Source organism: Oscarella lobularis, chromosome 7, assembly GCF_947507565.1.
Source record: "Oscarella lobularis chromosome 7, ooOscLobu1.1, whole genome shotgun sequence".
NCBI lineage: Eukaryota > Metazoa > Porifera > Homoscleromorpha > Homosclerophorida > Oscarellidae > Oscarella > Oscarella lobularis.
The window spans coordinates 2,630,092-2,653,204 of record NC_089181.1 but is presented as its reverse complement, the minus strand read 5'-3'; the positions used below and the strand labels follow the sequence as shown (position 1 = coordinate 2,653,204).

Here is a 23,113-nt window from a genome sequence, read left to right as displayed (position 1 = left end):
CAACAAAGAGAACGGCACGATGCGCACGTTAGATGCAAAAAAACCCCGCGCTAACAGACATCTCTACACATAAACAATTCAGTTTCGTTTTTCTTTTCTATCCATCTCAGACGAAAGACTCCCCTTTCTTGCCTTTGGCTTCCTCTTGAGCTTTGGCAAAAGTCGGAGATGGGCTCCTGGAGCGTTCAGCACCTCGCACGTGAGGAGGAGTCGGTTCAACGCCCCAGATTTCGCGCGCGTACTGCGATATGGTTCGATCGCTCGAGAAAAACCCCGCCGAAGCAATATTGTGAATAACCATACGCATCCACACAGCCGTGTCCTAAACACAGACAAAGTGATACTGGTCGCACAAAAAGAGACAATACTGTATGACAAACCTGGAACACTTTGCTGACGCGATCTTGACACACGATATAGGATTCAAAATCAGCAAGAAGATAGAATCTAATGAAAACTCTTAATTAACCAACTTGATCAAATTGGACGCTTATTACCTGTCGTGATTCAGCAGATGATCGTAGAGCTCTTGGAATGTGTCTGGATTCTCGGGGGTAAAGTAGCCGCTTCGTACCTGATCGAGAGATCGTTTCAATTCAGGAACAGACTCGTAGTAGCTTCTCGGATTGTACCTATTGTGCAGACGAAATATTTATGAATCATACATAGAAATTCTCATTATCAATTGACCCTTTTTTTCCGAGGGCTTGGACTTCTTTGACGGTCATGCCAAATATGAAGATGTTTTCTTTGCCCATTTCTTCTCTCATCTCGACGTTGGCGCCGTCCAACGTGCCGATGGTAAGCGCTCCGTTGGCCTGAAAAGGAAGAGAGAGCCTGCGTGAGAAGACAAAAGGCGATGGCGGAGTGGCTATCACCATGAATTTCATATTGCCCGTTCCTGATGCTTCCGTTCCAGCGGTAGAAATCTGCTCCCCCCCACACGTAAGAATGCTTTGGCCCTAGCCTAAAAAGTCTTACCTGTTCAGAAAGATCTGTTGCTGGAATGACTACGAGAACGTGGCGAGATATAAGACACGTGCATGATAGGATTTTTATGCCTTACTCTTCTCGGCCAAACTGACGCGGTAGTTTTCGAGGTAGATGACTTTGAGACGATCTCCGATGATGGGATCATTATTCACAACTAAACAATAATAGATAAAGGAAAAGATTGAGCTCATTTTTGCAGCTGGCGAACGAGATGTGTTGCTGCTTACCTTTGGCAACAGAATTGATAAGTTTGATTATCAACTTGGCGGTGTGATAACCGGGAGCAGCCTGAATAAAATCATTATCCAAGCCACAACAGCACCACGAAAAATCAAAATCTAACCTTTCCTCCAATCATAACCGTTCTTGGAACGAAATCCCTATTGGGATCATCTTTCAGTCCTGGAGAGAAAAAAAAGCGATACATATAGCGAGCGACGAGATCTCGAGAACGCTTCCACGCACGATTGTACATGGTGATGATGTGAAGGACGTTGAGCAACTGTCGCTTGTACTCGTGTATCCTCTTCACTTGCACGTCAAACATCGAATCGGGATTGACAACGACGTCGTACGTCTTCTGAATCCATTCGGCCAATTTCAACTTGTTCTCCTGCGAATACACAAATGCACGTGACATTGCTTTGGGGAAGAGAAGAACGTACGGATTTCGATTTTCCGACTGCATCTATGAACGCGTCGTCGTCAACGAGACCTCTCAAGCTCTCCAAACGAGACAAATCTGCGACCCATTGGTCGCCGATTCTCTGAAGAAAAAATTAAGTCAGTACGGTATCTGATTCCCGTGTGCGCGATGTACTAACATCAGAAATGACGTCAGAAAGGCCGGGATTACACAACTTCAGCCATCGTCTCGGCGTGATTCCGTTCGTCTTGTTCTGAAATTTTTCCGGGAACATTTCATAGAAATCCTTGAAACTAGAAAGAAAAAAAAACGAAATCGCTCTCCTTTCCTCGCACCTCTTTCCCCCCCCCCCAACACACTCACACTCGATCTTTGAGAATTTCTGAGTGAAGTCTGGCCACCCCGTTGACGGCGTGAGAACCGACAATGGACAAGTGAGCCATGTTGATTCTCTTCTCTCCCTCTTCTTCAACCAACGACATTCTCCTCATTCGATCGACGTCATCCGGCCACTTGGCAGTGACTTTCTATTCTCCCCCCACACTCCCCACTCAACACAACGACGATCCACCCCCCTCAAACATTTTTCCTACCTGCAGAAAAATGTGATTGATTCTGTAAATGATGTCCAGATGACGCGGCAGCAGATTTTGAAGCATGTAAACGGGCCAACGTTCCAACGCCTCGGGCAAGACCGTGTGATTCGTGTACGCAAACGTTTCGTGACAAATTTCCCACGCCTTATTGAAAAAAAATTAGATCAAATGTACACGATTTTTCTCCTTCTCTTGCCTCGTCCCACGATAATTTCTCATTATCGATAAAGATTCGCATCAATTCTGGAATTGCAAGAGACGGATGAGTGTCGTTCAATTGTATGGCTGCCTAGATATAGAAGAGATCGTCCAATCTCTTTTTAATTAAAATAATCCAGCTTCTTAGTATGACCTTATTTGGAAATTCACGAAACGAGTGTCTTACAGCCTTACGACTTCCAAATTTGGACGCCTTGTAACGACGCACGATGTCCTGAAGCGTCGCCGACACCATGAAGTATTCCTGTTTCAAACGCAGTTCTTTTCCCTCAAAGAACTAAGAACCAGAACCATTTGATTTTCATATCTCTAAAAATCAATATAAAGTCTGCCAATTACATTGTCATTGGGATAGAGAACGCGCGATATGTTCTCCGCCTGATTACGAGCCAAAACCGAGCCGATATAGTCGCCTTGATTGACTGCCAAAACAATTACCATGACAACAACAAGTGCTCGTCTTTCTCACATTCGCCCAATTCGAACGTTCTCGACGCTTTCGCCGACCACAGACGCAGCGTGTTCACCGTGTCGTTGCCGTATCCGGGTATAGGCGTGTCGTACGGCATGGCTAGAACGATGTGCCTGTCTATCCACTCGCCGTCGACGACGCGTCCGTAGAAGTGAACGGGGATGGTGTACTCGGGACGAGGCTTTTCCCACGGATTCCCGTAGCGAAGCCACTCGTCAGGATACTCCACCTATACACATGACACGATACAACGTAGAGAGAAGAAATACGAGATGAGAAATGTTTGCTTTCACCTGCCAGCCGTCTTCGATTTTTTGAGTGAATATGCCGTATTCGTAACGAAGGCCATAGCCATATGCTGCGAGACCCAGAGTTGCCATGGAGTCAAGAAAGCACGCTGCACATAAAAATCAATAATAAAAAGTAAAACTATTAGTGTATTTACCTGCCAGTCGACCGAGACCCCCGTTGCCCAGTCCGGCATCTACTTCCACTTCCTGCAATTCTTCCATATCCAAACCAAGCTATAATATCGTTTACATACACGCACATATATATACACATATAAAAGTATTACCTGATACATTGACTCGTCGCAGGCGGTATCAATATCCAAATTAATCATCGTATTCGTCAAAGACCTTCCCAGATAGTACTCCAACGACAAATAGTAGATCCTCTAAAAGCGAAGACAGGGATGTGTCACTTAGGCATCTATTTATCCTCATCTAATATTGTTTCGCACAGGAAGTTCCATTCGTCCACGCCCGAACTCTTTTTACGGGCTTCGAACCGGTTGGACTCGTTCGAAGGGCTCCCCTTTTCTTACTTTTGGATCGCGTTCGTAGTAGGACTGCTGCGTGCGAATCCATTTTCCGACGAGCTGATCGCGAACGGTGTGCGCGAGAGCGAAATAGTAGTCGCGCGCCGTCGCGACGTTTCGATCCTTGACGAGCGTGTAGTGCAGGTGCCGATTGAAGCTTTTCGTCACGGCGGCGACGCTCTCGAGCACGGGAATGTGTCGCATCGAGATTTGCTTGCGTTTGAAGCTGTCCGAGCGGACGAGAAGGCCCGAGCCGACCTTGCGATCGGCCGTTTCCAACGCTTGAGCCATCGTGCGCGCGCGAGAGAGTGTGAGAACACGCGGCGGCTACGGTCCGGCTACGACTGACTGAAAACAGGAGGCCGCTTCCTGTTACGTCGTTGCGCACGCGCGTAGCTGAAATTTGATTTAATCTGCTAATTGAATTTAAGTGAGTTTGTGATGTACGATTAGTTGAAAGAAAAAATTAACTCGTTTCATCTTATCTGTGTCAGTCGGATTTTTCCTTCATTCGCGTCGTTTGGAGAAGCTTTTCGGGTAGACGATAGAGAACGAAGAGCTCGCCGACGAGAATTTCCTCGAGCTGTAGATACCGTCGAGACGTGGCGTCGTCGTTGCTCGGATCTGCGGCGAGTGCGCGAACGAGGAAGATGTGACGACACAGAGTCATGACCGATTGCGGATCTTCCATGTCTTCGTACATAATTCGACGCGATATGCCTCGATAGTAGCCCTTGAGAAACTGTCCAATGACCAAAACAATTGAAATGTAAAGCCCAAGTACGCTAAAAATAACAATTTCGCTTCTTCTGACGTCATTTGGGAGAACTTACGTGACGCCACCCAAGAAGGAGAATTCGGGCGGTGCAATTGGCTCGCTGAAAATGATAATTTCGAGGCCGTCGAGAGCGGTGCTGTTCCTGAAGAAATAACTCGAATTCTGTTTGACGTTCCACCACTCCTTCAAGAAGCTGCCGTTGAAGAACAAATCTTCGTTTCGTGAGAGGGTCACGTTGACGAGAAAACCTGGCAGAGAAAAGTTCAATCAACGACGACGAGAGTTCATTCCGCGCGTGCGATACCTTCCGTGTTCCTAAAAACGGCAATTTCTTCGGATCGAGAATTAGCCGGACCCGATACGAGAGAAGGAAATAGTTTAGGAATGACCCTAGAAAAGAAGAAATCGTCGTTACTTTTCTACGAAGTCTACTCGTCGTACACAGATGATTCGGTGCCGCTCAGCACGCCGGCAATTCCGTCTCTGATCTCCTGCTGGCCGACGCTTCTGTTGAGAACCAAAGAAGTCGTGCCGGCGACGGTTCGAGACGTCAAGCCGGTCGGCGGACTTCGCGTGATCGACCAGGAAAACTCCAAATTCAAGCTATCGTTCGAATACAAAGTGTCCTGAAGACGGAGACGCGCGGGCGGCGTAATGGACCACAGCGTCGACGAGCTGCCCGGTATGTAAACGCGAGTGACGTCGCTGCTCGAGTAGCGATCAAGAAATGCTCGTTGATTCTACAATGAAATCGAGAACGTTAGTGTCTTTTGTTTGCGGATCCTCTCTCTCCCTCACCGCGTTCGACGTGAGATTCACGTCGAAGTAGCGATACTCGTCTTGCGTCACCGTCCGTAGATTGTTTTGTTGAGCGGTAAAACTGAACAGAGGCTATAGGGGACGAAAAATTAGGAGTCCTTATAGTTTCTAGCTCTTTCTGTCGTCTCACCTGGTAACCGGCCAATGACAGGCCGACGCTGACCTCGCGGGGACGATTGGGCACGCTCGACGAATTGATGAGAGAGATGAAAAGTAGAGGAAACCAGATGATGACGACGATGAAGAGGATAAAAATACCTCCCAGACAGAATTTGGTCAAATTCGGCTTCTTTTGACCAATAATGCGAGGAGAACGCTAAAACGAAATGACCGTCCTCCTCCCCCCAAAAGACATTGCTACTACGTACGCTTTCCCGTTTTCGTCTACTCTTCGTGATAAATGCTTCGTGCCATATGTCCTGCACTTTGAACCAGATCGTCATATCGAGCGTCGTTTTCGTGAAACACCAATCCATCAGCTCACGCAATTCCGTCAAAAACGGAATCAACAGCACGCTGACGCACGAGAATAAACGAGAGTTTAGAGAAAGCGTCTTCTTCTCTCACCCTTGCAACAACCAGCCGTTCAATGTCGGATACGTTCGAACGTTCATCAACCAGTGGTCGCTTCTCTGCCACGGATAGCCGGCGGCGACTTGCGCGGCGGATAACGCCATGTAAAGACATTTGAAAAAATACCAAACTTGCACTACGGGATTATTTGTGAAAGATCTGCGGCGCCGGCGTACAAGTAACCCAAGGAGAATAATAGTCGCGTTACAGTACCTGTCTGTGACTAAGGGAAGAATGAGAAACACCCAGGCGTGTATCAGAATCACGATCAGAATGTTGTAGATGCATTTTCCTCTATTCCAACCGCGAACGTAGAGAGCTCTATAACAATAGATATAGATAAAAGAACGTGGCATATTGACAAACCTGTCGATCAGCAACGAAATGAATTGAGTGAGCAGCATAGCCAAAAACGGACCAGGAATATAATTCTGTTGGAAGTAGCTCGCCACGTTGTCGCTACTCGCTTGCTAGAAACGGCAAATATCGTCGCCTATCTCGCGAGAAACCCAGTAGACTCACTCCAAACGACGACCAGCCAAAGACGAGTATAACGTAGGAAATTATATCAAAGAATACCATGACGGTATAGTAGTCGCGCGAGCCCGTGCCTGCGCGATGATTCACCTTGAAGAACATCACCAAAGACCGAAGCATTCTCTCACTACGACACACGGCATTGTTTTTCTCGGCTATTCGCTATTTGCGTTTACCAGCGAGTCTTTCCCCCGTCGGCGCGACCGTTCCTCGTCGACGGAAGTGTCTCATCCGTCTCCACCGCGTCCTCTCTGTCTCCACGACCAAGCCATAGTCCGTGTAACTGTAAAAAAATAGAAAAAATAAAAAATTCTTAGATGTCATCCTTGCTCGCACTTGGAGTTTGGCAACGTGAAACGAAACGATCCACAGCACGACGAAATCGGCCATCGCTTTCGTCGTGAAATCCTTCACGCGCTGCACGCCGACGAGTTCCGTCCAACGATACGGCATGTCCAACGTCGAGTCGACGAGCGGAATCAACTTGGATTGAAAGACGTAGCGAACGACGACGACGATTTCCGTGTAGACGATGACGACGATCCAGAACGTTTTGCTCGGACGCGGATTCGACAGGAGACCGCTGAGAAAGACGAGCAGCGGCAGAATGAGCGAAAGAGCGCTACCGGTCACGATAAAATTGACGACCATGGCGAGATAGCAGACGAGGTCGGTGCGCGCGACGAACGCCCAATAGACGGCGCGCACGAGACGAACGATGCGTTTCGTCCACGAGAAAACGCTTTTGCCGAGGCGCTTACGCAGCATCACTTCACGTCGAACTTCGTCGTCGTCGTCGTCGTCGTCGCCTCGACGAAGGAGTTTGTCGAGAAAGCCGCTGCTATTACTACTGTCGATTCGACGACGCCGCGGCGGCGATGACGACGACGACGAAGGCGACAGCGGCGGCGGCGGACGGGCGACGCATTCTTCTATAGCGTCGTCAGTGAACGGTTCGATGCGCTGGAGCGACGATTGACGACGTAGGGGACATTGAATTTCTTCGCGTCGCGCTTTGCGGAGTTCGTCGTAGACGTAGACGTAGCTCGCCGACGCTCGGTTGAGCCAAAGGGTGAGACTGTTTACTGATTCCATGAGAGCGAGCCAGATACTTTCGATGGAACTGAGCTCGCTCGACGCACTCATTTTGGACTTTTCCATCACTTGTTTCTCTTCGTCTTCGTCTTCGTCGTCGTCGTCAATTTCGATTTCGATTTCGTCTGACTTTCCGTCGGAGTTTTCGACTCCGTCTTTGTCTTTGTCTTCATCGTCGCCGTCGCCACTTTGACTAGTAATCACGGGAAGCGAAGCTGAAAATATATCGAATTAATCAATTATAAATTTAATTAAACAAATGCTTACTTCCGCCGTAGAGAAATTGAGAATTTTCGTGAAATTCAATCAAACGATCTTTCATCGGTTTATGGGCACTAGAGAGAGAAGAAGAAATTATGTCTCTGCGAAAGTTCGGTCAAACCTCCGAAAAAGTTTCTTCTGCAACTTTTCAGCACTAAAAAGATTACTCAAAGTTGGCCACGCAACTGACGTAAATATGAAAAAAACCTTTCCATCAATTTCTCCTTCTCGGTCTTGTCCTTTCCTTCTTGATCTCTTCGTATCTCCCTCGTCGTCCGGTCGACCAGTATAGCGGCTCTAATAGAGGAGCAAAAATCTAACATGCGCAATTTTTTGTTGTACTTCTCGCTCGCCTCTGACGCGTCGTCTTCTTGGCGTACCAGTCCATTTCGTCTCGTACCCGCTCAAAATAAGGACTAGCAAAGAGCTGGAGCTGGAAGAGCAGGAAGCCGAAAACGAGAACGTCGTAGACGAATCCGACGTTAATAAAGTGAAAGCAATTTTCCGTTCCGTCGTTCAGAACGTCTTCAGGGCACTGTTTCGATTCTATACGAAAAAATCAATAAGCAGACGTTTCTAACTTACAAGACAAGAAAGTGCTTACCTAAACCAAATTTTTCATAAAAGTGCGAACGAAAACAAACGGCTTCAAAGAGCAAGGAAAAGGGACGCGGAACGGTGTCGCCGTAGACGCAAGCCCATAGCTGCCAAAAACGTAAGCAAAAAAACAAAGTCTTTTATATATATAGTACCTGAAAGCCAGCTTGAATGAGAGTGACGATATAATTGTAGAGGAGCAACCCGCGCCACCTAAAAAAATCAATGATTTTTTTGGAAACTTTGAATGCGGATATCTTGAACCGTCGAAGGAGTCGGTCGCGAGGCAAGCGGAGTTGCTCTTGACCGTGCCAGAGGAAGTAGAAGCAGCCGACAATGTAGCCAAGGCAGAAGATGGTGATGCGACTGACGCCGGCGAGGAAAACGACGAGCATTGTCACCCAGATCCAGTATTTGAAAAGGAGAAGCTAAAGAGATAAAATGCAGATGGAATCATTAATTAATTAATAGGGAGTACCTTGGTTCCATCTAAAATGGATCTGCAATGGAAGAAAGAATAGAGAAAGAAGGACAATCGAAAAAATCGTGCACTGACTTTCTTTTCTTGTCTTCTGGTTTTCCCAGGGTAAAGTCAGGAATATCGTACGTGGATTCACTCGTTCCACTTCGCAACTTTTCGTTCTTTCGACGACGACGACGAAAGATATCCCATTGCCACGAATAGAGGAGCAAAAGAACGAAATCGCCTGCGCCGACAAAAAAACTGAAAGCGGAACTAGCTCACCAATCACGCGCCCCATACCCATGATAAACCACTTGTTCTGCGACGTCTCAGGTTGAGAGTCGATGGGTAAGAAAAGCCAGACGAGAAGACGCTGGCGAGTTCTTTCGTCCGAATACCACGGATAATCTAAGAGAAACTATACGTAGAGCCCCATTTATAATTCTCCGTCGTCGAAAATGTGTACTGTTTGATACGAGAAAGCACAGCGAACTCGGAAGACCGACTAGAAGAGAGTATTGAACAAAGACCGCCACGGCGAGCGTGACGACAAAAATGGGCCAGAAACAGCGCAAAATCGAGCTACGCCCGTCGCGCGGCGACAAGGCCTCGAGCAGAAGCATAATTCCCAGGAAGACGGCGTAAAGGAGAGCGTAGGCGTCGGAGCGGCACGCAATGACGATAGCCGTCGCAAGAAAACAGATCTAGAAAGAAAGAAAGAAAGAAAGAAAGAAAGAAATGTGACGTCGACGCTACGACGAAACGTTGTGCGACGTACGGAGATTCCGGTGAGCTCGAAAAAATGATTGATGTCAACGTACTTGAGCGCTGCGACGACGTTCTGATCCACTTCGCATCGCGGAACGTCGAGAAATAGACAGCCGTCTTTGAGAACCTCTTCGCCCTTTTCTTTCTGAATTTCCTTGACGTGAACCTATAATAAACATTTCTAAATTTTAGAGTCGATTGCTGTTATGTATTCGCGTCACCTGACGACGAGAAATCGTCACGGACAAGGCAATCAGTACAACGATTACAATGTATCCCTAGAGAAAGAGAGATGCAGTTCAATCGAAACGCTAGATACGTCTTTTCTTACACCAATATAATTCCCAATGCGATGAACGCCAAGTTTCTCCAGACCAATCCATTTAGCAACTGCCGTTGACATGTTAGCATGATTGATATTCTATCGTTGGATCAGATAGAGAGAAAAAAAAGAGGAAGATCTGCTTTGTTACCTCGCCACTGCAATTGAATGTGAAGCCGAAATCGACCGTGTGAACGACGTGCAATTGGAAGAACATTTTCAGCAGTATCGTCAACGACGTCCACACCATAATAACAAAGTAGAAAAGTCTCGGAAGACCCAGCCACGGAACGAAGAGGCAGAGAAGAAAGACGGGGAAAAGTTCAATAGCAGACACCTCGAAGAAAAAGTAGAATTAAAAAAGCAATAGTTGCTTATTATATTAGGGGGGGAAAAAACGGACTACCTCGCTCAGAGCTACGGCTAAAATCGATATGAGAAGACCTTTGGGCAAGTGGAGTTCGAGAAGTCGAAAGACGAGATTCGCCAGCCACGTGAACGTTCTTCGAATCGTCTTCCAGAAAAGCCACCAATAGTCGCTACAAGTCTTTTTTATCGAATCGTCGTCCTTGACGTTGACGCCGGGGGACCGTTCCTCGCTATCGGTCACATCTGCGAAACTTAAAAAAAAAAAAGGTGAATATTCGCTACTACAATACGATCCCGTTCGCCTTCGTTCTACCTCTGCGATTTCGTCAACTTGTACGCTTCGAGTCGTTTCTGTCGACCCTCTTCGATTTTCTCAGCTCGCTTCTCCTTCGCCGGTCGGTGAAAGTACTTGAGCTGCAGCGCGATGACAATCAACGCGACGACGGGCGTCCACATGCTAACGAAAAGCTCCGCCGTCTCGTATTTTTCTAAACCGATATCTTTAAGACTATGAAAGAGTTAGAGGGGTTAGAGAAAAGTAGACGTGGACTACTACTATATCGACGTTACGTTTCGGAAGAAGTGGCGTTGGACAGCGAATCGTAAACGACCGGAATTTGGAATAGATACAACATCAAGACGAATAGAATAGAATAGATTGCAACAATCCACCAGACAATCGTAATGACGCCGTTGTACATTTTTTCCGACGCCTAAATTAAAAAATCAAAAAAATACGGTGCTCTTCCCTTCCTTCGTTCTTACCTGATACAAGGCGAGAAGAAGGAGAAAAAAGATCATGTAGATGATGCGCATAGCAGAGACGTGGAAGGAGAGACTGACGAGAAGAAATGCGCCGTAGCACAAGAGAACCCAATAGTCGTTCACGAATTCGTAGACGAGATCGAGCGCGCGTGCCAGCGCGTCTCTCGCCGGCGACGGAGACGTCGGTTGAACTGTTCGAAGAGAGAGAGAGAAAAAAAATCGAGAAAGGGAAGGTTTTTCTCCTACATACTGTGTCGAGTCAGCGTTTCGAATTTCATTTTCACCGGTACGCCGCCGTCTTTCTTTACCTGTTCGACTTTGACGAATTCTCTTACGGTAAGAAAAAAGATCCATTCGAAAAGTATCTAGGAAAAGTAACGTAGAGCCACGTTTTACAAGTGAAAAGAGTTGCTACCTGCACGGGAAACAAGTAGGCCAGTTCGGACGTGAATCCTTCCCACGGATGATTGTCGAGAACGTCTTCGATGCCACGCAACGAATAGACGTACTGACCGACGGTCAGCGACATCGTGTAGATGATGAGAACGGGCATGGAATAGACGCAGACAGTGCGAGATTGCTTCACCATCCACACGATGCACGCCCACACGAGTAAGACCAACGTCGTCCACGAAAGAAAGACGATGCTCCAGATCTGAATTACGAGATTAGGAAGAGGAGAGATTGGGAGATTCTTTTCTTTTCTACCAATGCTGCTAGGACGGTGAGATGCCAGCTGTTCCAGCGTATGACGCCCATCAAGTCTTTGCACCAGAGCAGGAGTTGGTCTTTCCATCCTGTCGTCGGCGTTTTTGCGGCGGCGGCGGCGGCGGCGACGATGACGTCGTCTTTTGAACTGTCCGCGCTTTGTTGCTTTGTTCCGTCGAGAGTGTCGTCGTTGATTGGCGGCGTTTCTACGCTCGTAGCTGGCGACTGGAGAGAGCGATACGTTCCTGATCTTTCGTCCTCGCCGCTAGACGATGCTCCGAGCAGCTTCAAGAAAAAAAGAAAGATCGCATAAAAGTTCGTGGAAAAAGCAAGCGAAAAGACAGAAAAAAGAACAAACCTCAGTAGACTCAACGTTCTTGTCTAACTACAAAGAGAAAATTCGTTTAGCCAAAACAAATTAGAAATTTAGTGCTAATTAGTTAAAATGAATGGTTTAGCTCGGCCAAAAAAACCACAAACGGACAAACAAACAAACAAACGTCTACGTACGCTTTGGAAAAAACGTCGCCAGCCCTTTCTACGACTCCTAGGACTCGTCCACCAACTAAAATCGGTCTACACAAAGGTAATAGCGACTTGCTCGTGCAGCCGGCACTCGTATCTTTCTAAATCACGTGAGTGTATAATTTATCATTATTACCTCGGTGTCATTCGTGGGCGTGAATGTGTGTTCGCCGAGAAAGTGTATTTCGTAGGCCGAGACGAAGTAGAGAAAGAGCACGCCGGCCGGATTGACGAAATCTCGCCACGACAGATCGGAGCCAAAGGTGAATTCCCAAGGTCGGTTCGCGTTGCACGTCGTCGCATTGGAGATGGCGCTATAGCCGAGAAACCTGAAAGAAACGCCGCTTTGGAAACGAAATTCTCGTGCGCACATAATTTATAAATGCCTACTTTGTCCATTTATCGTCCGGATCAAATGTCAATTGGAGGCTGTAGAATTGATACAAGTAAATGGAGAGTAAGTGCAATGCCGAATAGAAAACGACGAATAATTTCACGACGCGCAACGCGCTCGGAAACGTCATGCGTATCGCCCACACAATCCCAATAGACATGAGAAGAACGAAATAGATTCCGGTGATGATCGACGGAAGAAAGATGAGAGCGAGAAAGAGGCCAAAAGTGAAAAAATGATTCCTGATCCATCGAGGCGAAAGTTTATCGGAATGATGACGACGACGACGACGAAGACGACTGCTGTCAGTTTCGTTGTCATTGTCGCCGCCGTTCCAGTGCCGTTTCAGCTTCAGAGCAAGAACGAGACAGACGAGTGCCGTGACGAAAACGAGAAAATCCGGAAGTAGATAGCGCAAATAGTCCTCCACTCGAAAGTCGGTCATACTGAGAGAGAAAACAATGATGCGGGTTTTCAGATTTGAGGGTGAAAATCTCACACGACGAGTCCTATCTGCTGCCATGTCCTCTGCGTGTTTGAACCTAGTAGTACAGTAGTATAGAACGAGTGAGGATGACTGTTCTACAAGTTCTTAGGACTAAATGACTCTAATGTAAACTATCGACTTCGTCGCATATATGTATGAACAGGTGTTTTACTGTACTGTGCAAACGATGAATTGGAAGATTGTTCTATAGATCATACAATCTCTCAAGTCGTTTTCGTATCCTGTTGCTCGAGCCAGCTGAAAGAAGGCCTGACCGACGAGACCGCAGATCGAAACGACGAACGCCGTCGCGGCGACTATCAGGCCTGTACGCGAAGGCGAAAAGTGAAAAGAGTTGGTGCGTGTGGGTCTGTCTGCACATGGGGCCTACTTGAACTTCTTCTCCCGCCGTGTACGGGAAGTGTCGCGCCGATGAGGAGGAGAAAAAGATAGACGGCCGATATGGCGTTGATGCGTACGATTGCGCCTGCAGAAATACGGCAGAAACAAGTTTCGCGCTTCGTATTGGTATTCTTTCGCCACGCACTCGCTAGGAGGCAGCTGCCAAAGAGCAGGCGATAGAGTATCCAGAAGGAAAATTCGAGTCCGGTCGTTTCCATTGTGGCGGTGGAATTGGCGTGTGACGATAACTGGCCAGAGTAATTCCCCGGAGAGTAGCCTAGCGTGCGTTTGCCTAAAGAAAACGATGCAGCAACAGCAATACTACGATTCGCGTGTGATTCCCGTCGATCACAAGGACATTATACACGACGTCGCTTACGATTTCTACGGGCGACGCATGGCGACGTGCTCGAGCGACCAGAGCGTCAAGGCAAGAAGAAAAAAGAGACGAAATCGAGCTCTCTCTTTACTTTGAGAGCGTTCCAGGTTTGGGATTTGAAGAAAGGCGAGTGGCATTGCACAGCAAACTGGAAGGTTCACTAATTAATTAAACAGGCTAAATTAATTAATACTCAATTAGGTTTATTTTATTTTTAACTTTAGACACACTCTGGCTCGGTGTGGAGAGTTGACTGGGCTCATCCGGAATTTGGGCAGCTATTGGTCACGTGCTCATTTGATCGAACAGCTGCAGTCTGGGAAGAACAGAGTAGGTCAACAAATAATAATAATAAAAAGAATGACTCACTTTCCTCTTATGCAGTTTCTGATGCAAAAGCTTCTGATTCAGAACCTAGTCATTGGGTAGAGATGTCTCTCAAGGGGCAAGTACTGTCAATACCTTGTCTCCCTTTCTATAGGCAAAGAAGGCATCTCTGGTTGATAGCCGAACGTCTGTGACTGACGTCAAATTTGCTCCCAAACACCTTGGACTGATGCTTGTATAGTCGCTAGTCGCGAATCCAATTGTTTTACTTTTCTTGTTAGGCTACTTGTTCAGCTGACGGAACAGTGAGAATTTACGAGGCTCCGGACGTGATGAATTTGAGCCAGTGGTCCCTTATGGTGCCGAAAGCCTATTCAATTGATTTCCCCAAGAAAAAAACGAATTCTTTTAGCATGAAATTGTTTGCAAAGCCTGTTGCAGCTGCATCTCTTGGAATCCCTCTCGGTCAGAACCGGTGGATAGAGACTGGGGCTTGTTTTTGACTTTTTTCATAAAAGGATTCACCCTCCAATGATTGCTGTTGGCAGCGATGAAACCGCTTTGACGACTCTAGGCAAGGTTCTCATATTCGAATACAATGAATCTTCAAGGCAAGTTGAAGAGCATGAAGTTAAATTAGGCAAAGCGCATCCTTCTTTTTTGTCGTTAGGAAGTGGAACAGAATAGAAGCTCTACCGGGTGTCTCTGATCCGGTACATGGCGTCGCTTTTGCGCCCAACCTGGGAAGGCAAGAGACGTAGAAGACATTTCCGTTTCTGAGCCTGTGTGTAGACAATATCACATGCTAGCTGTGGCATCAAAGGATATCCGAGTATTCCAACTTGTACTCAACGGGTAGATTTAGCACGACAACCGTTTGAAAAGTGATTGATTGGCGTTACCTAGATCCGATCCAAGCGGTCAAACGAAGTTAGACGTGAGGCAGCCGGCTCAATTTGACCAATTGCTGGACGACGATCACGCATCTCAAGTCTGGCGCGTACAGTGGAACGTGACGGGCACGACGCTGGCGTCTTCCGGCAACGACGGCTGCGTGAGACTCTGGAAAGGTCAGAACGGAGACATTGCCAAAGTAAATGTCTACCTCCTTTTCTTACAGCAAATTATCTTGAAAACTGGAAGTGCATTGCCGTTCTAAAAGGCGACGGTGTCCTCGACCCGAGCGACCCAACGCATAAGAAGAACCCGCCGTGGCTTCAAGAAGTCAAGCGATTTTAATAACGTAAATGCACGAGACAAGCACACAAAAAGACAACCTTTGCTGCTACTGCTGTGTCATTGGGTAACGACAACAAAAAAAAACCAAACAAACAACTCTAGTCGACCTCTTCCATGCGCGATTCGTCGTCCTGCTCGTCGCCTTCCAACGGCGGCAAATCCTCCGCGCCCGCTCCGGCATCGTCGCCGCCGGCGCCTTCCTCGTCGTCATCGTCTTCAACGCCGATACCGAGCTTGATCATACGATGAATGCGACTCGCGTGATTCTGCGGATCCTCCAAGCTGAAGCCGGACGAAAGAAGCGACGTTTCGAAGAGCAACATGACGAGATCCTTGATACTCTTATCGTTCTTATCCGCCTCGACTTTCTGCCTCAGCGTCTTCAATATAGAATGATCGGGATTGATTTCGAGATGCTTTTTCGCCGCCATGTAGCCGAGCGTGCTGTTGTCGCGCAACGCCTGCGCCTTCATGATTCGCTCCATGTTCGCCGTCCAGCCGTACTGGCTCGTCACGATGCAACACGGCGACTGAACGAGACGCTGCGACACGACGACTTTTTCGACTTTCTTATCGAGAATGTCTTTCATCGCGCTGCATAGGCCCTCGAATTTTGCCTTGTCCTCTTCGAATTTCTTCTTAGCGTCGTCGTCCTCCGGCAACTGGAGACCCTCTTTCGTCACGCTGACGAGCTTCTTTCCGTCGTATTCCTTCAGCTGTTGAACGCTGTATTCGTCGATCGGCTCGACCATGTAGAGAACCTCGAGTCCCGCTTTTTTCACGCGTTCCACGAACGACGAGGCGGCGACTTGCTCGCGATTTTCGCCCGTGATGAAATAGATTTCCTTTTGATTCTCCTTCATGCGAGCGACGTAATCCTTCAGCATCGTCATGTCGTCGCCGGACGCCGACGAATAGTAGCGAAGGAGTTCGGCGACTTTCGTACGATTGACGCTGTCCTCGTGGATTCCCAGCTTGAGATTCTTCGAGAATTGCTCGTAGAATTTCTTGTAGTTCTCCTTGTCCTCGGCGATTTCGGCGAAGAGTTCGAGGCACTTCTTGACGAGATTCTTGCGTATGACTTTGAGAATTTTGCTCTGCTGGAGCGTCTCGCGCGAAATGTTGAGCGGCAGGTCCTCCGAGTCGACGACGCCGTTGATGAAGTTGAGCCACTCCGGCATCAATTCGTCGCAATTGTCCATGATGAAGACGCGACGAACGTAGAGCTTGATGCGATTCTTCTGCTTCTTGTTCTCGAACAAGTCAAACGGGGCGCGCTTCGGCACGAAGAGAAGTGCGCGAAATTCCAGCTGACCTTCGACGGAGAAGTGCTTCACGGCCAAATGATCTTCCCAGTCGTTCGTCAGGCTTTTGTAGAACTCGCCGTAGTCCTCCTTGCTAATGTCGTTCGGATTGCGCGTCCAGAGCGGTTTCGTTTTGTTCAGTTCTTCCATTTCCGTGTATTTTTCCTTGATTTTCTTCTTCTTTTTCTTCTTGTCCTTGTCGCCGGCGGCGTCTTCGTCGTCGGAATCTTCGACTTCTTCGATTTTCGGTTTGCTCTCGTCCTTCGCTTCTTCGTCGTCGCCGCCGTCGGTTTTCTTTTCTTCTTCCTCTTCGTCGTCGCTTATCTCCTTATCGCGTTCCTTCTGAACCTATAAAGAAAGACTCAATTATATACATATCATATATTGTTTTTTATTCTTACTTGAAGAGAGATGGGATAGCCTATGAATTGCGAGTGTTTCTTGACGACTTCTCGCACTCGTCGCTCCTCCACGTATTCCGTCTGGTCTTCTTTCATGTAGAGAATGATTCTCGTTCCACGACCGAGTGGCTCGCCGTCCGTGTCAGGACAAATCGTAAATGAACCGCCGGCGGAAGATTCCCACACGTACTGCTCGTCGTCGTTGTGCTTGGAGATGACTTGGACTCGATCGGCGATCAGATACGACGAATAGAAACCGACACCGAATTGACCAATCATAGAAATATCAGCGCCAGCCTATAAATAATATTTTAATTACGTTTTTGAGCATGCGCAAATAGTAAGAGGGGCGTATCTACTAGAAAGTTCTTTGAGGAGCACGTGATTGAAACAATTAATTGTTAATTAATTAATTAAAGTGACGTTTTTACCTGCAATGCTTCCATGAACGCTTTCGTGCCCGATTTGGCGATCGTTCCCAAATTATTCACCATGTCGCTTTTCGTCATTCCGACGCCCGTGTCGATGATCGTTAGCGTGTTTTCCTCTTTGCTCGGGATAATTTGAATGTGCAGTTCCTTACCCGAATCGAGTTGAGCCGGATCGGTTAGACTTTGATAGCGAATCTTGTCGAGCGCCTGCGAAGAGAATCGATTAGGGAGGGGGGGAAAAAAAGGCGACGCCATTTTTTCCGCGAGCACGTGTTCGCCGCTCTTTCTCTCTTACGTCGGACGAGTTCGATATGAGCTCGCGCAGGAAAATCTCCTTGTTCGAGTAGAACGTATTAATGATGAGGCTCATTAGCTGGGCGATTTCGGCTTGGAAGGCGAAGACTTCGACTTCGGCGTCGTCTTCCGCCGCTGCCGCTGCAGCGGGCGTTGTCGTAGGCTCGGTAACCATTGCTTCCTCTTCTCCGGACATAGTGAATCGCTTCGCTCGGTCGAGAAATCGCTAGGGGAATGACTGCCGCGGTGAGTCGGTATGACCTTTTCCACGTGGCGGAAAGTTCTAGAAGATTCGGTGCGCTACTACTAGCGCACTAGCGTCCGCACAGCGCGCGCCTTCGCGGAAACGGGAATGTGTCAGGGAATGTGTACAAACAAAACTGAAGCTAAAAATTAATTTTTAAATTCTTCTACAGTAGTAATTCATAGAGTCACTTTGCGCTTGTATTTCGACTCTTTGTTTTCCTCGATGCAGCCAAATGAGCGACTGTTTTGAAGCTCGGCGGACGACGCCCGCGTCGTCCGCTAGACGGAGCACCCGTCTCTTCTTCTCCAGTTCGGCTCGATGCTCTCACGGTCTCCTTTTTCTTTTCGTTCGCTCGTCGCAGCTTGTAGTCAGGCAATAGCGATTCGACTTTGCGCAGCAGACACGAGTAGCGCGTCTTCGTTCGTTCGCGAGTTCGCGTAGCCGACGAAACGATCGACGAAGGCGTCGAGCTTCGTGTGACGTCTCCGCCGCCGCCATCGAGTTCGTCCTCTGGAGCTTGTACGTGTTTTTCCACAAGGACGTAGACTTGGTGCGCTTTCACGTACTTGTCGGCGTATTCGGCTCGATGGACGTCGAGATCGATCACAAGACCTGTCGGAAGTTTGGCTAGAACGCGATATATCGGCTCCGAAGCGTCGTCGCGCACCTGTCTCGTCCGTGAGATCGACGAGAGTCGTCGATAGTTGCTCGGAACGACTTCGAAGAAAGTCGAGCAGGTTAACTACGACGCACTGAGGATTTACGAGCAATCGCTCGTCGTCTCCATAACGGACGACGGCGAAAACCATCGTCTTTGTTTGGTGTGTCGACACGCCTTCGTGGAGAATCCACGCGCACTTCCTGTTGTGTTGCTAAGGAGCGCGCCCACGCCTCTACGCGCACGAATCAACAATTGATTTATTAGTTCATTTCGACGTATCAAAAAATAATTATAGTTATAGAAAAGAAAGAATGATACATATAATTCTGCATTTTGGGCATTCATCAGTTGATAGAACCCCACCTACCAAACGCAATGAAACTCGAAGACAAAAAATTTTCCAGAAGAACTTTTCAGCTCAACCGCAGCAGCATGCCGGCACGCTACAATGTCTGTTGCGACGGATGAGGAACACTGTATTGCCAGAGAGAATCCGAAGCTTGCGATACAGGCACAACGTAGCCCTGAAGCATCTGTGGTGGCGGAGGACCTGCGTAGAGCGACGGAATTCCTGTAGATGGCGGAGGCGTCTGAACAGCAACAGCCGATGGCGGCGGTCCGGCAACGACGTAGGTAGCTTGCATGGCAGTTTGAGGCGGCCTAGCTGTTGGAAGAGGCGGCGGCTGGTGAGCGGGAGGGTACGAAACGGCAGCAACGTAACCAGGAGGAGGCGGCGGTGGAGGCGGCGGCGGCGGCGGCGGACCGGCGACAAGAACGGCTTGAGATAGAAACGGAGCCGGCTGAGGAGAAAGCATTGGTGGAGGCGGCGGTAAAGGCGGCGGCGCCGGCGGAGGCATAGACATGTCGGCTGGATTGTGAGTCAAGGGAATAGATCCTCCGTATTCTGTTTGAACTGGCGAGAGAAGTGCCAATGGCGGAGGCGGATGCTGTTGAACTGCCTGAGTCTGGTCGAGCTGATGGTGTATAACGGGGGGAGGTGGTCCGAGATATTGCTGTTGCTGCTCCTGCTTCTGCTGCTGTTGCGGTTGCTGCTGTTGATGATGATTCGTTGTTGCCACCTGATACATGTCCGTCTCTGCACGCAGTCAGACCGTTATACTCATAACGTAAATTCTCACTACATATGCATATCTATTGCAACCTTGATTGAGATGACAAAGCGCTGTGGTCGGAGCCGTCTGCTCCTGCTGGTATGAACCCAGAGTCACGCTGAGTGGCGGCTGATGTTGATGATGATGAGGATGGTGCAGGCCGCTGTTCCCGCCGGCACCCATAGTTGTGGTCTGAAAATTTCCGACGGCCATGGAGTGGGTCGGCGTCGGCGATCGGCGTCGCTTGGCCTTGAACATCGTCACGACGGGCGACTTTCCCGCTCGATTCGACGCGTCGATCATGGGTTGAACGATTCGTCGTCGAGCGTTGATGAACCTTAATAAAGAACGATTCCGGTGACGTCGAATGCGAGACGTTCACAGGATTCCTTACCAATTATTAACTTGAAGGATAGTCAGTCCCGTTTCCTGCGACAACTGTCTCTTTTGCTCTTCTGACGGATAGGGATGCTTCAAGGAAGAAAGAGGGAGAGAAATAGCGTGACGTCGTGAGTCTTGGCGATATCCGCTTACAGCCAAATTCTGAAAGAGCCACGTCTTCATGATATTCGTTGCGGACTTGGGAAAAATTCCCCGTCGCTTCGTTTTCAGTTTCTCCTTGTTCCGTCTCGGCCCGTCCCCAGTTCCACCTTAAACAAGAATCCCAACTACAAAACAACAACGCACCACAGCACTCACTTGGCGCAGAAACGACGGTGGCGGCGACGCCTGACGTCGGAATAGAGGCATAACTCGTCGACATTCCCAAAGGAGCGAGTGACGACGACGGACTGCCGTCGCCGCCGCCGCCGCCGCCGCCGCCGCCGCCGCCGCCTGACATTGGACTACTTCCAACCGGCGACATCATGGAGTGAGCTTGAGCGACGGAGACAGCCGTCGCCCATTGACCGTGCATGTTGAGAAACTGGAAAAACGAGTCACATGAATAGAGTAACCGGAGATGTGAGATCACTGACTGACCGACTCACTGACCTCAGGCGACTGTTGCTCTCCGGACGAACTGTGATCGAATGAAAGAAAATATTGACTCGCTTCGGTATCATCCTGTTGCTGATCAAGAGGAGAAGACGATTGAGACATCATCATCATCACCGTGGCCGCAGTCGTCTGTTGTTGCGCGGGTAGCGCTGCCGTCGACTGGAGCAGCGGTGGAGATATAGATGTTACGGCGGCGACGGCGGCGTCGAGATTGGTCACACTGCTATCCTCGCAACCGTCATTATTCTCAACGAGAACCAACGAACTGAAATCCTTCTCGCTGTTCACCGTGACGTCCATGGGCATCTTACCCTTGAGGCAGCTGATGTATCGACTGCAGAAACTATCGCAGAGATGATGAACCTGAACGAGGTGGGCATCGATTTTGCATTAGTAAGTGACGAGGGAGGGGGGAGCACACACGCAAAGAAGGGAAAATGCTAATCGAACGACCCCACTCTACTTCTATGACCACGTACGCGCCGCGGCAAAAAATTTACGGAACCCCTCCCGGACGTCTAGTCGTTCGAACGAGACGATTTACCTTCTCTAATTCCAAAAGATGAAACCTCAACGTTTGTATGGCCTGGATCATCTATAGGCATACAATCAAAATAAACCGACCGCATTAATTAATTGATTCATTGACGTCTGAGGACGCGACGACTACGTACTATGCTGTCCGTTTCGTGATTGGGGGCGTAGTACGGTCGTTCTTGAAGAATCTGATATAGAGAAAGAGAAATAGGCATCAATCCGTCGCACAACTTTCGCGCACGTGACGCCGGGACCGGAAAAGTGCCCGCCCGCCCTCCCCCTTTCATTCACGTTGTCGCGTGAATGAATAGGGAATCGAGCGTCTGCATTTTACAGTCGTTCTCACGTACCTTTTTCGCAAGCGAATCGATCAACGCATCGAGCGCGCGCGAAGAAAAATCGTCCGCATCGGCGGCGCCGTCGTCACGCGGCGTCGACGTGGCCCGTTCGCATTTTCCGAATAGAGCCGACAGTAGTGGGAACAACGGGTGCCTTTTTCCAAAGACCGGATTAGATAGGAAGAGCATTAGAGAAGAAAGGCACGACGCACAGACGCGAAATAGACAAACGACCGCGCGCGACGCGTTTTTCGATCATTACGTACTGCAACCGCCCTAAAAGCTGGAACGCTTCAAATCGCGAGTGCGTCCTCGTAGCGCGCGGAACGAAGGCGAAAAGGCGACGACGTACGCATATATGGCTTCCTTGTCTTTCGTGATATCGAACTCGACGGGGGCGGCGACGGCGGCGGTGGCGGCGACCGATTGAGACGGTGGCGTTGCAACGTACTGAATCAATTGTACGGGAGCCGGATAGGCTGAAAACGAGCCGGCCGCTGTATTGGCAACCACGTGTTGCTGAGCTCTCGGCTGGCTGCCGAACGCCCCGAGGTCGTGTCTGTAAACGGGTTGAGCGCCGAGATTCGAAGGAGGACCCTAAAGGGGGGTCGCCTCGCGTTACGCCGGCCGTGTGAGGTGGCGGGGTATATATTCACTTACAGTATAGCACTGGCGTCCTGACATTTATGTTTACTGATTTGACACTTGACGGCAAATATGATTTACTTGTAACAACACCCGTCCGCCTGTCAGACGAAAGCGCGGGCCGATCTCGGCATCAAACCCGTCAAAAAAACCGCCGGGGATCGGACAAGGGCTCAATGCACGCCCATCAAACAGCGAATAAAAACTGTCAGATTTGATCGTACAAGGAACCTGTGTAGGACGGATCCGTCTCACTAATGAGATCACCGGACCGCGCGGGCCAATCACAACGACGATCCCTCTCTAATTGGCTCAATCGAATTCGTGTCGTAACCAATCGAACGCCCATGCGCTATCGGATGATTTCTTCGTCCGGGGGGGCGTATCTTTCGTTAGACAACGGACACTGGAATAATTGTGCGTTCGACATGCGCGCGCGCAACGCTCAAGTGGTTTTCGTATGAGGTTTGAGACAATGTATTCTGTGGTCAGTGCATAACAACAGAGGGGTTTTTGTTCCCCAGGGTTTCCATCCTTTCCTGTGGTGCACGCACAACCCACATGCCCACCCACTAGCCATCCTAATC

At 48.8% G+C, this 23,113-nt stretch overlaps 5 protein-coding genes across 9 annotated transcripts; 1 reads left to right on the top strand and 4 right to left on the bottom strand.

The window, feature by feature from the left end:
* Nucleotides 1-15: 15 nt before the first annotated feature.
* Nucleotides 16-4,109, bottom strand: LOC136189261 (glycogen phosphorylase, muscle form-like). The gene is made up of 22 exons (XM_065977176.1): nucleotides 3,756-4,109; nucleotides 3,504-3,605; nucleotides 3,372-3,450; nucleotides 3,220-3,323; nucleotides 2,924-3,155; nucleotides 2,794-2,876; nucleotides 2,588-2,731; nucleotides 2,432-2,524; nucleotides 2,233-2,379; nucleotides 2,003-2,166; nucleotides 1,818-1,932; nucleotides 1,659-1,760; nucleotides 1,459-1,606; nucleotides 1,337-1,395; nucleotides 1,221-1,281; nucleotides 1,067-1,147; nucleotides 982-1,010; nucleotides 879-929; nucleotides 691-818; nucleotides 498-632; nucleotides 381-447; nucleotides 16-322 (listed from the first exon to the last, which is right to left on the bottom strand). Exons 1-22 carry the CDS (start codon nucleotides 4,038-4,040, stop codon nucleotides 107-109), a joined length of 2,625 nt encoding a protein of 874 aa, XP_065833248.1. The 5' UTR covers nucleotides 4,041-4,109; the 3' UTR covers nucleotides 16-106.
* Nucleotides 4,110-4,149: 40 nt separating this feature from the next.
* On the bottom strand, nucleotides 4,150-13,870 carry LOC136189253 (piezo-type mechanosensitive ion channel component 1-like). 4 transcript variants are annotated; one of them, XM_065977163.1, is made up of 43 exons: nucleotides 13,758-13,870; nucleotides 13,602-13,697; nucleotides 13,429-13,536; nucleotides 13,223-13,265; nucleotides 12,720-13,169; nucleotides 12,466-12,658; nucleotides 12,315-12,380; nucleotides 12,163-12,189; nucleotides 11,805-12,089; nucleotides 11,512-11,751; nucleotides 11,347-11,461; nucleotides 11,097-11,287; nucleotides 10,902-11,044; nucleotides 10,645-10,839; nucleotides 10,369-10,582; nucleotides 10,114-10,299; nucleotides 9,972-10,061; nucleotides 9,862-9,918; nucleotides 9,651-9,806; nucleotides 9,339-9,576; nucleotides 9,173-9,280; nucleotides 8,966-9,116; nucleotides 8,888-8,909; nucleotides 8,674-8,837; nucleotides 8,565-8,622; nucleotides 8,417-8,516; nucleotides 8,166-8,358; nucleotides 8,020-8,109; nucleotides 7,934-7,966; nucleotides 7,819-7,886; nucleotides 6,793-7,766; nucleotides 6,633-6,739; nucleotides 6,442-6,583; nucleotides 6,286-6,389; nucleotides 6,133-6,240; nucleotides 5,914-6,078; nucleotides 5,715-5,862; nucleotides 5,477-5,662; nucleotides 5,326-5,418; nucleotides 4,969-5,267; nucleotides 4,832-4,917; nucleotides 4,583-4,775; nucleotides 4,150-4,534 (listed from the first exon to the last, which is right to left on the bottom strand). In XM_065977163.1, exons 1-43 carry the CDS (start codon nucleotides 13,828-13,830, stop codon nucleotides 4,240-4,242), a joined length of 7,053 nt encoding a protein of 2,350 aa, XP_065833235.1. In that variant the 5' UTR covers nucleotides 13,831-13,870; the 3' UTR covers nucleotides 4,150-4,239. The 4 variants fall into 4 exon arrangements, with proteins under 4 accessions (XP_065833235.1, XP_065833236.1, XP_065833237.1 ...); XM_065977164.1 differs by lacking the exon at nucleotides 12,163-12,189; XM_065977165.1 differs by lacking the exon at nucleotides 12,315-12,380.
* Nucleotides 13,871-13,884: 14 nt separating this feature from the next.
* LOC136189283 (nucleoporin SEH1-like) lies at nucleotides 13,885-17,166 on the top strand. The gene is made up of 12 exons (XM_065977204.1): nucleotides 13,885-14,042; nucleotides 14,099-14,146; nucleotides 14,216-14,321; nucleotides 14,376-14,416; nucleotides 14,473-14,553; nucleotides 14,600-14,677; nucleotides 14,731-14,783; nucleotides 14,837-14,929; nucleotides 14,989-15,066; nucleotides 15,111-15,173; nucleotides 15,225-15,388; nucleotides 15,439-17,166. Exons 1-12 carry the CDS (start codon nucleotides 13,917-13,919, stop codon nucleotides 15,555-15,557), a joined length of 1,050 nt encoding a protein of 349 aa, XP_065833276.1. The 5' UTR covers nucleotides 13,885-13,916; the 3' UTR covers nucleotides 15,558-17,166.
* On the bottom strand, nucleotides 15,535-18,283 carry LOC136189264 (heat shock protein 83-like). Its single transcript, XM_065977178.1, has 4 exons — nucleotides 17,989-18,283; nucleotides 17,694-17,900; nucleotides 17,263-17,559; nucleotides 15,535-17,209 (listed from the first exon to the last, which is right to left on the bottom strand). The coding sequence occupies exons 1-4, from the start codon at nucleotides 18,181-18,183 to the stop codon at nucleotides 15,656-15,658; spliced, it is 2,253 nt and encodes a 750-aa protein (XP_065833250.1). The 5' UTR covers nucleotides 18,184-18,283; the 3' UTR covers nucleotides 15,535-15,655.
* Nucleotides 18,284-19,134: 851 nt separating this feature from the next.
* On the bottom strand, nucleotides 19,135-23,055 carry LOC136189265 (homeobox protein unc-62-like). Of its 2 annotated transcripts, none has more exons than XM_065977179.1 (11): nucleotides 22,542-23,055; nucleotides 22,234-22,478; nucleotides 21,894-22,035; nucleotides 21,681-21,731; nucleotides 21,551-21,601; nucleotides 20,989-21,369; nucleotides 20,707-20,932; nucleotides 20,542-20,657; nucleotides 20,402-20,478; nucleotides 20,058-20,344; nucleotides 19,135-19,991 (listed from the first exon to the last, which is right to left on the bottom strand). In XM_065977179.1, exons 1-11 carry the CDS (start codon nucleotides 22,563-22,565, stop codon nucleotides 19,339-19,341), a joined length of 2,253 nt encoding a protein of 750 aa, XP_065833251.1. In that variant the 5' UTR covers nucleotides 22,566-23,055; the 3' UTR covers nucleotides 19,135-19,338. The 2 variants fall into 2 exon arrangements, with proteins under 2 accessions (XP_065833251.1, XP_065833252.1); XM_065977180.1 differs by having other exon boundaries at nucleotides 21,001-21,369.
* Nucleotides 23,056-23,113: the final 58 nt, after the last annotated feature.

Coding starts and splice junctions, on each gene's coding strand:
- LOC136189261 (XM_065977176.1), bottom strand. CDS start 4,040: ATGGCTCAAGCGTTGGAAACGGCCGATCGCAAGGTCGGCTCGGGCCTT. Junction 1,282..1,336: donor CGGTTATGATTGGAGGAAAG/GTTAGATTTTGA, acceptor GATTTTATTCAG/GCTGCTCCCGGTTATCACAC. Junction 323..380: donor GCGTCAGCAAAGTGTTCCAG/GTTTGTCATACA, acceptor GTCTGTGTTTAG/GACACGGCTGTGTGGATGCG.
- LOC136189265 (XM_065977179.1), bottom strand. CDS start 22,565: ATGTCAGGACGCCAGTGCTATACT. Junction 20,658..20,706: donor CACCGTCGTTTCTGCGCCAA/GTGAGTGCTGTG, acceptor TTCTTGTTTAAG/GTGGAACTGGGGACGGGCCG. Junction 20,345..20,401: donor ATCCTTCAAGTTAATAATTG/GTAAGGAATCCT, acceptor TTCTTTATTAAG/GTTCATCAACGCTCGACGAC.
- LOC136189283 (XM_065977204.1), top strand. CDS start 13,917: ATGCAGCAACAGCAATACTACGATTCGCGTGTGATTCCCGTCGATCAC. Junction 14,322..14,375: donor TGCAGTCTGGGAAGAACAGA/GTAGGTCAACAA, acceptor CCTCTTATGCAG/TTTCTGATGCAAAAGCTTCT. Junction 14,930..14,988: donor GAATACAATGAATCTTCAAG/GCAAGTTGAAGA, acceptor TTTTGTCGTTAG/GAAGTGGAACAGAATAGAAG.
- LOC136189264 (XM_065977178.1), bottom strand. CDS start 18,183: ATGTCCGGAGAAGAGGAAGCAATGGTTACCGAGCCTACGACAACGCCC. Junction 17,901..17,988: donor TCATATCGAACTCGTCCGAC/GTAAGAGAGAAA, acceptor TTCTCTTCGCAG/GCGCTCGACAAGATTCGCTA. Junction 17,560..17,693: donor CGTTCATGGAAGCATTGCAG/GTAAAAACGTCA, acceptor TATTATTTATAG/GCTGGCGCTGATATTTCTAT.
- LOC136189253 (XM_065977163.1), bottom strand. CDS start 13,830: ATGGAAACGACCGGACTCGAATTTTCCTTCTGGATACTCTATCGCCTG. Junction 11,288..11,346: donor CGAAACGCTGACTCGACACA/GTATGTAGGAGA, acceptor CTCTTCGAACAG/TTCAACCGACGTCTCCGTCG. Junction 8,623..8,673: donor CGCGACCGACTCCTTCGACG/GTTCAAGATATC, acceptor TGATTTTTTTAG/GTGGCGCGGGTTGCTCCTCT.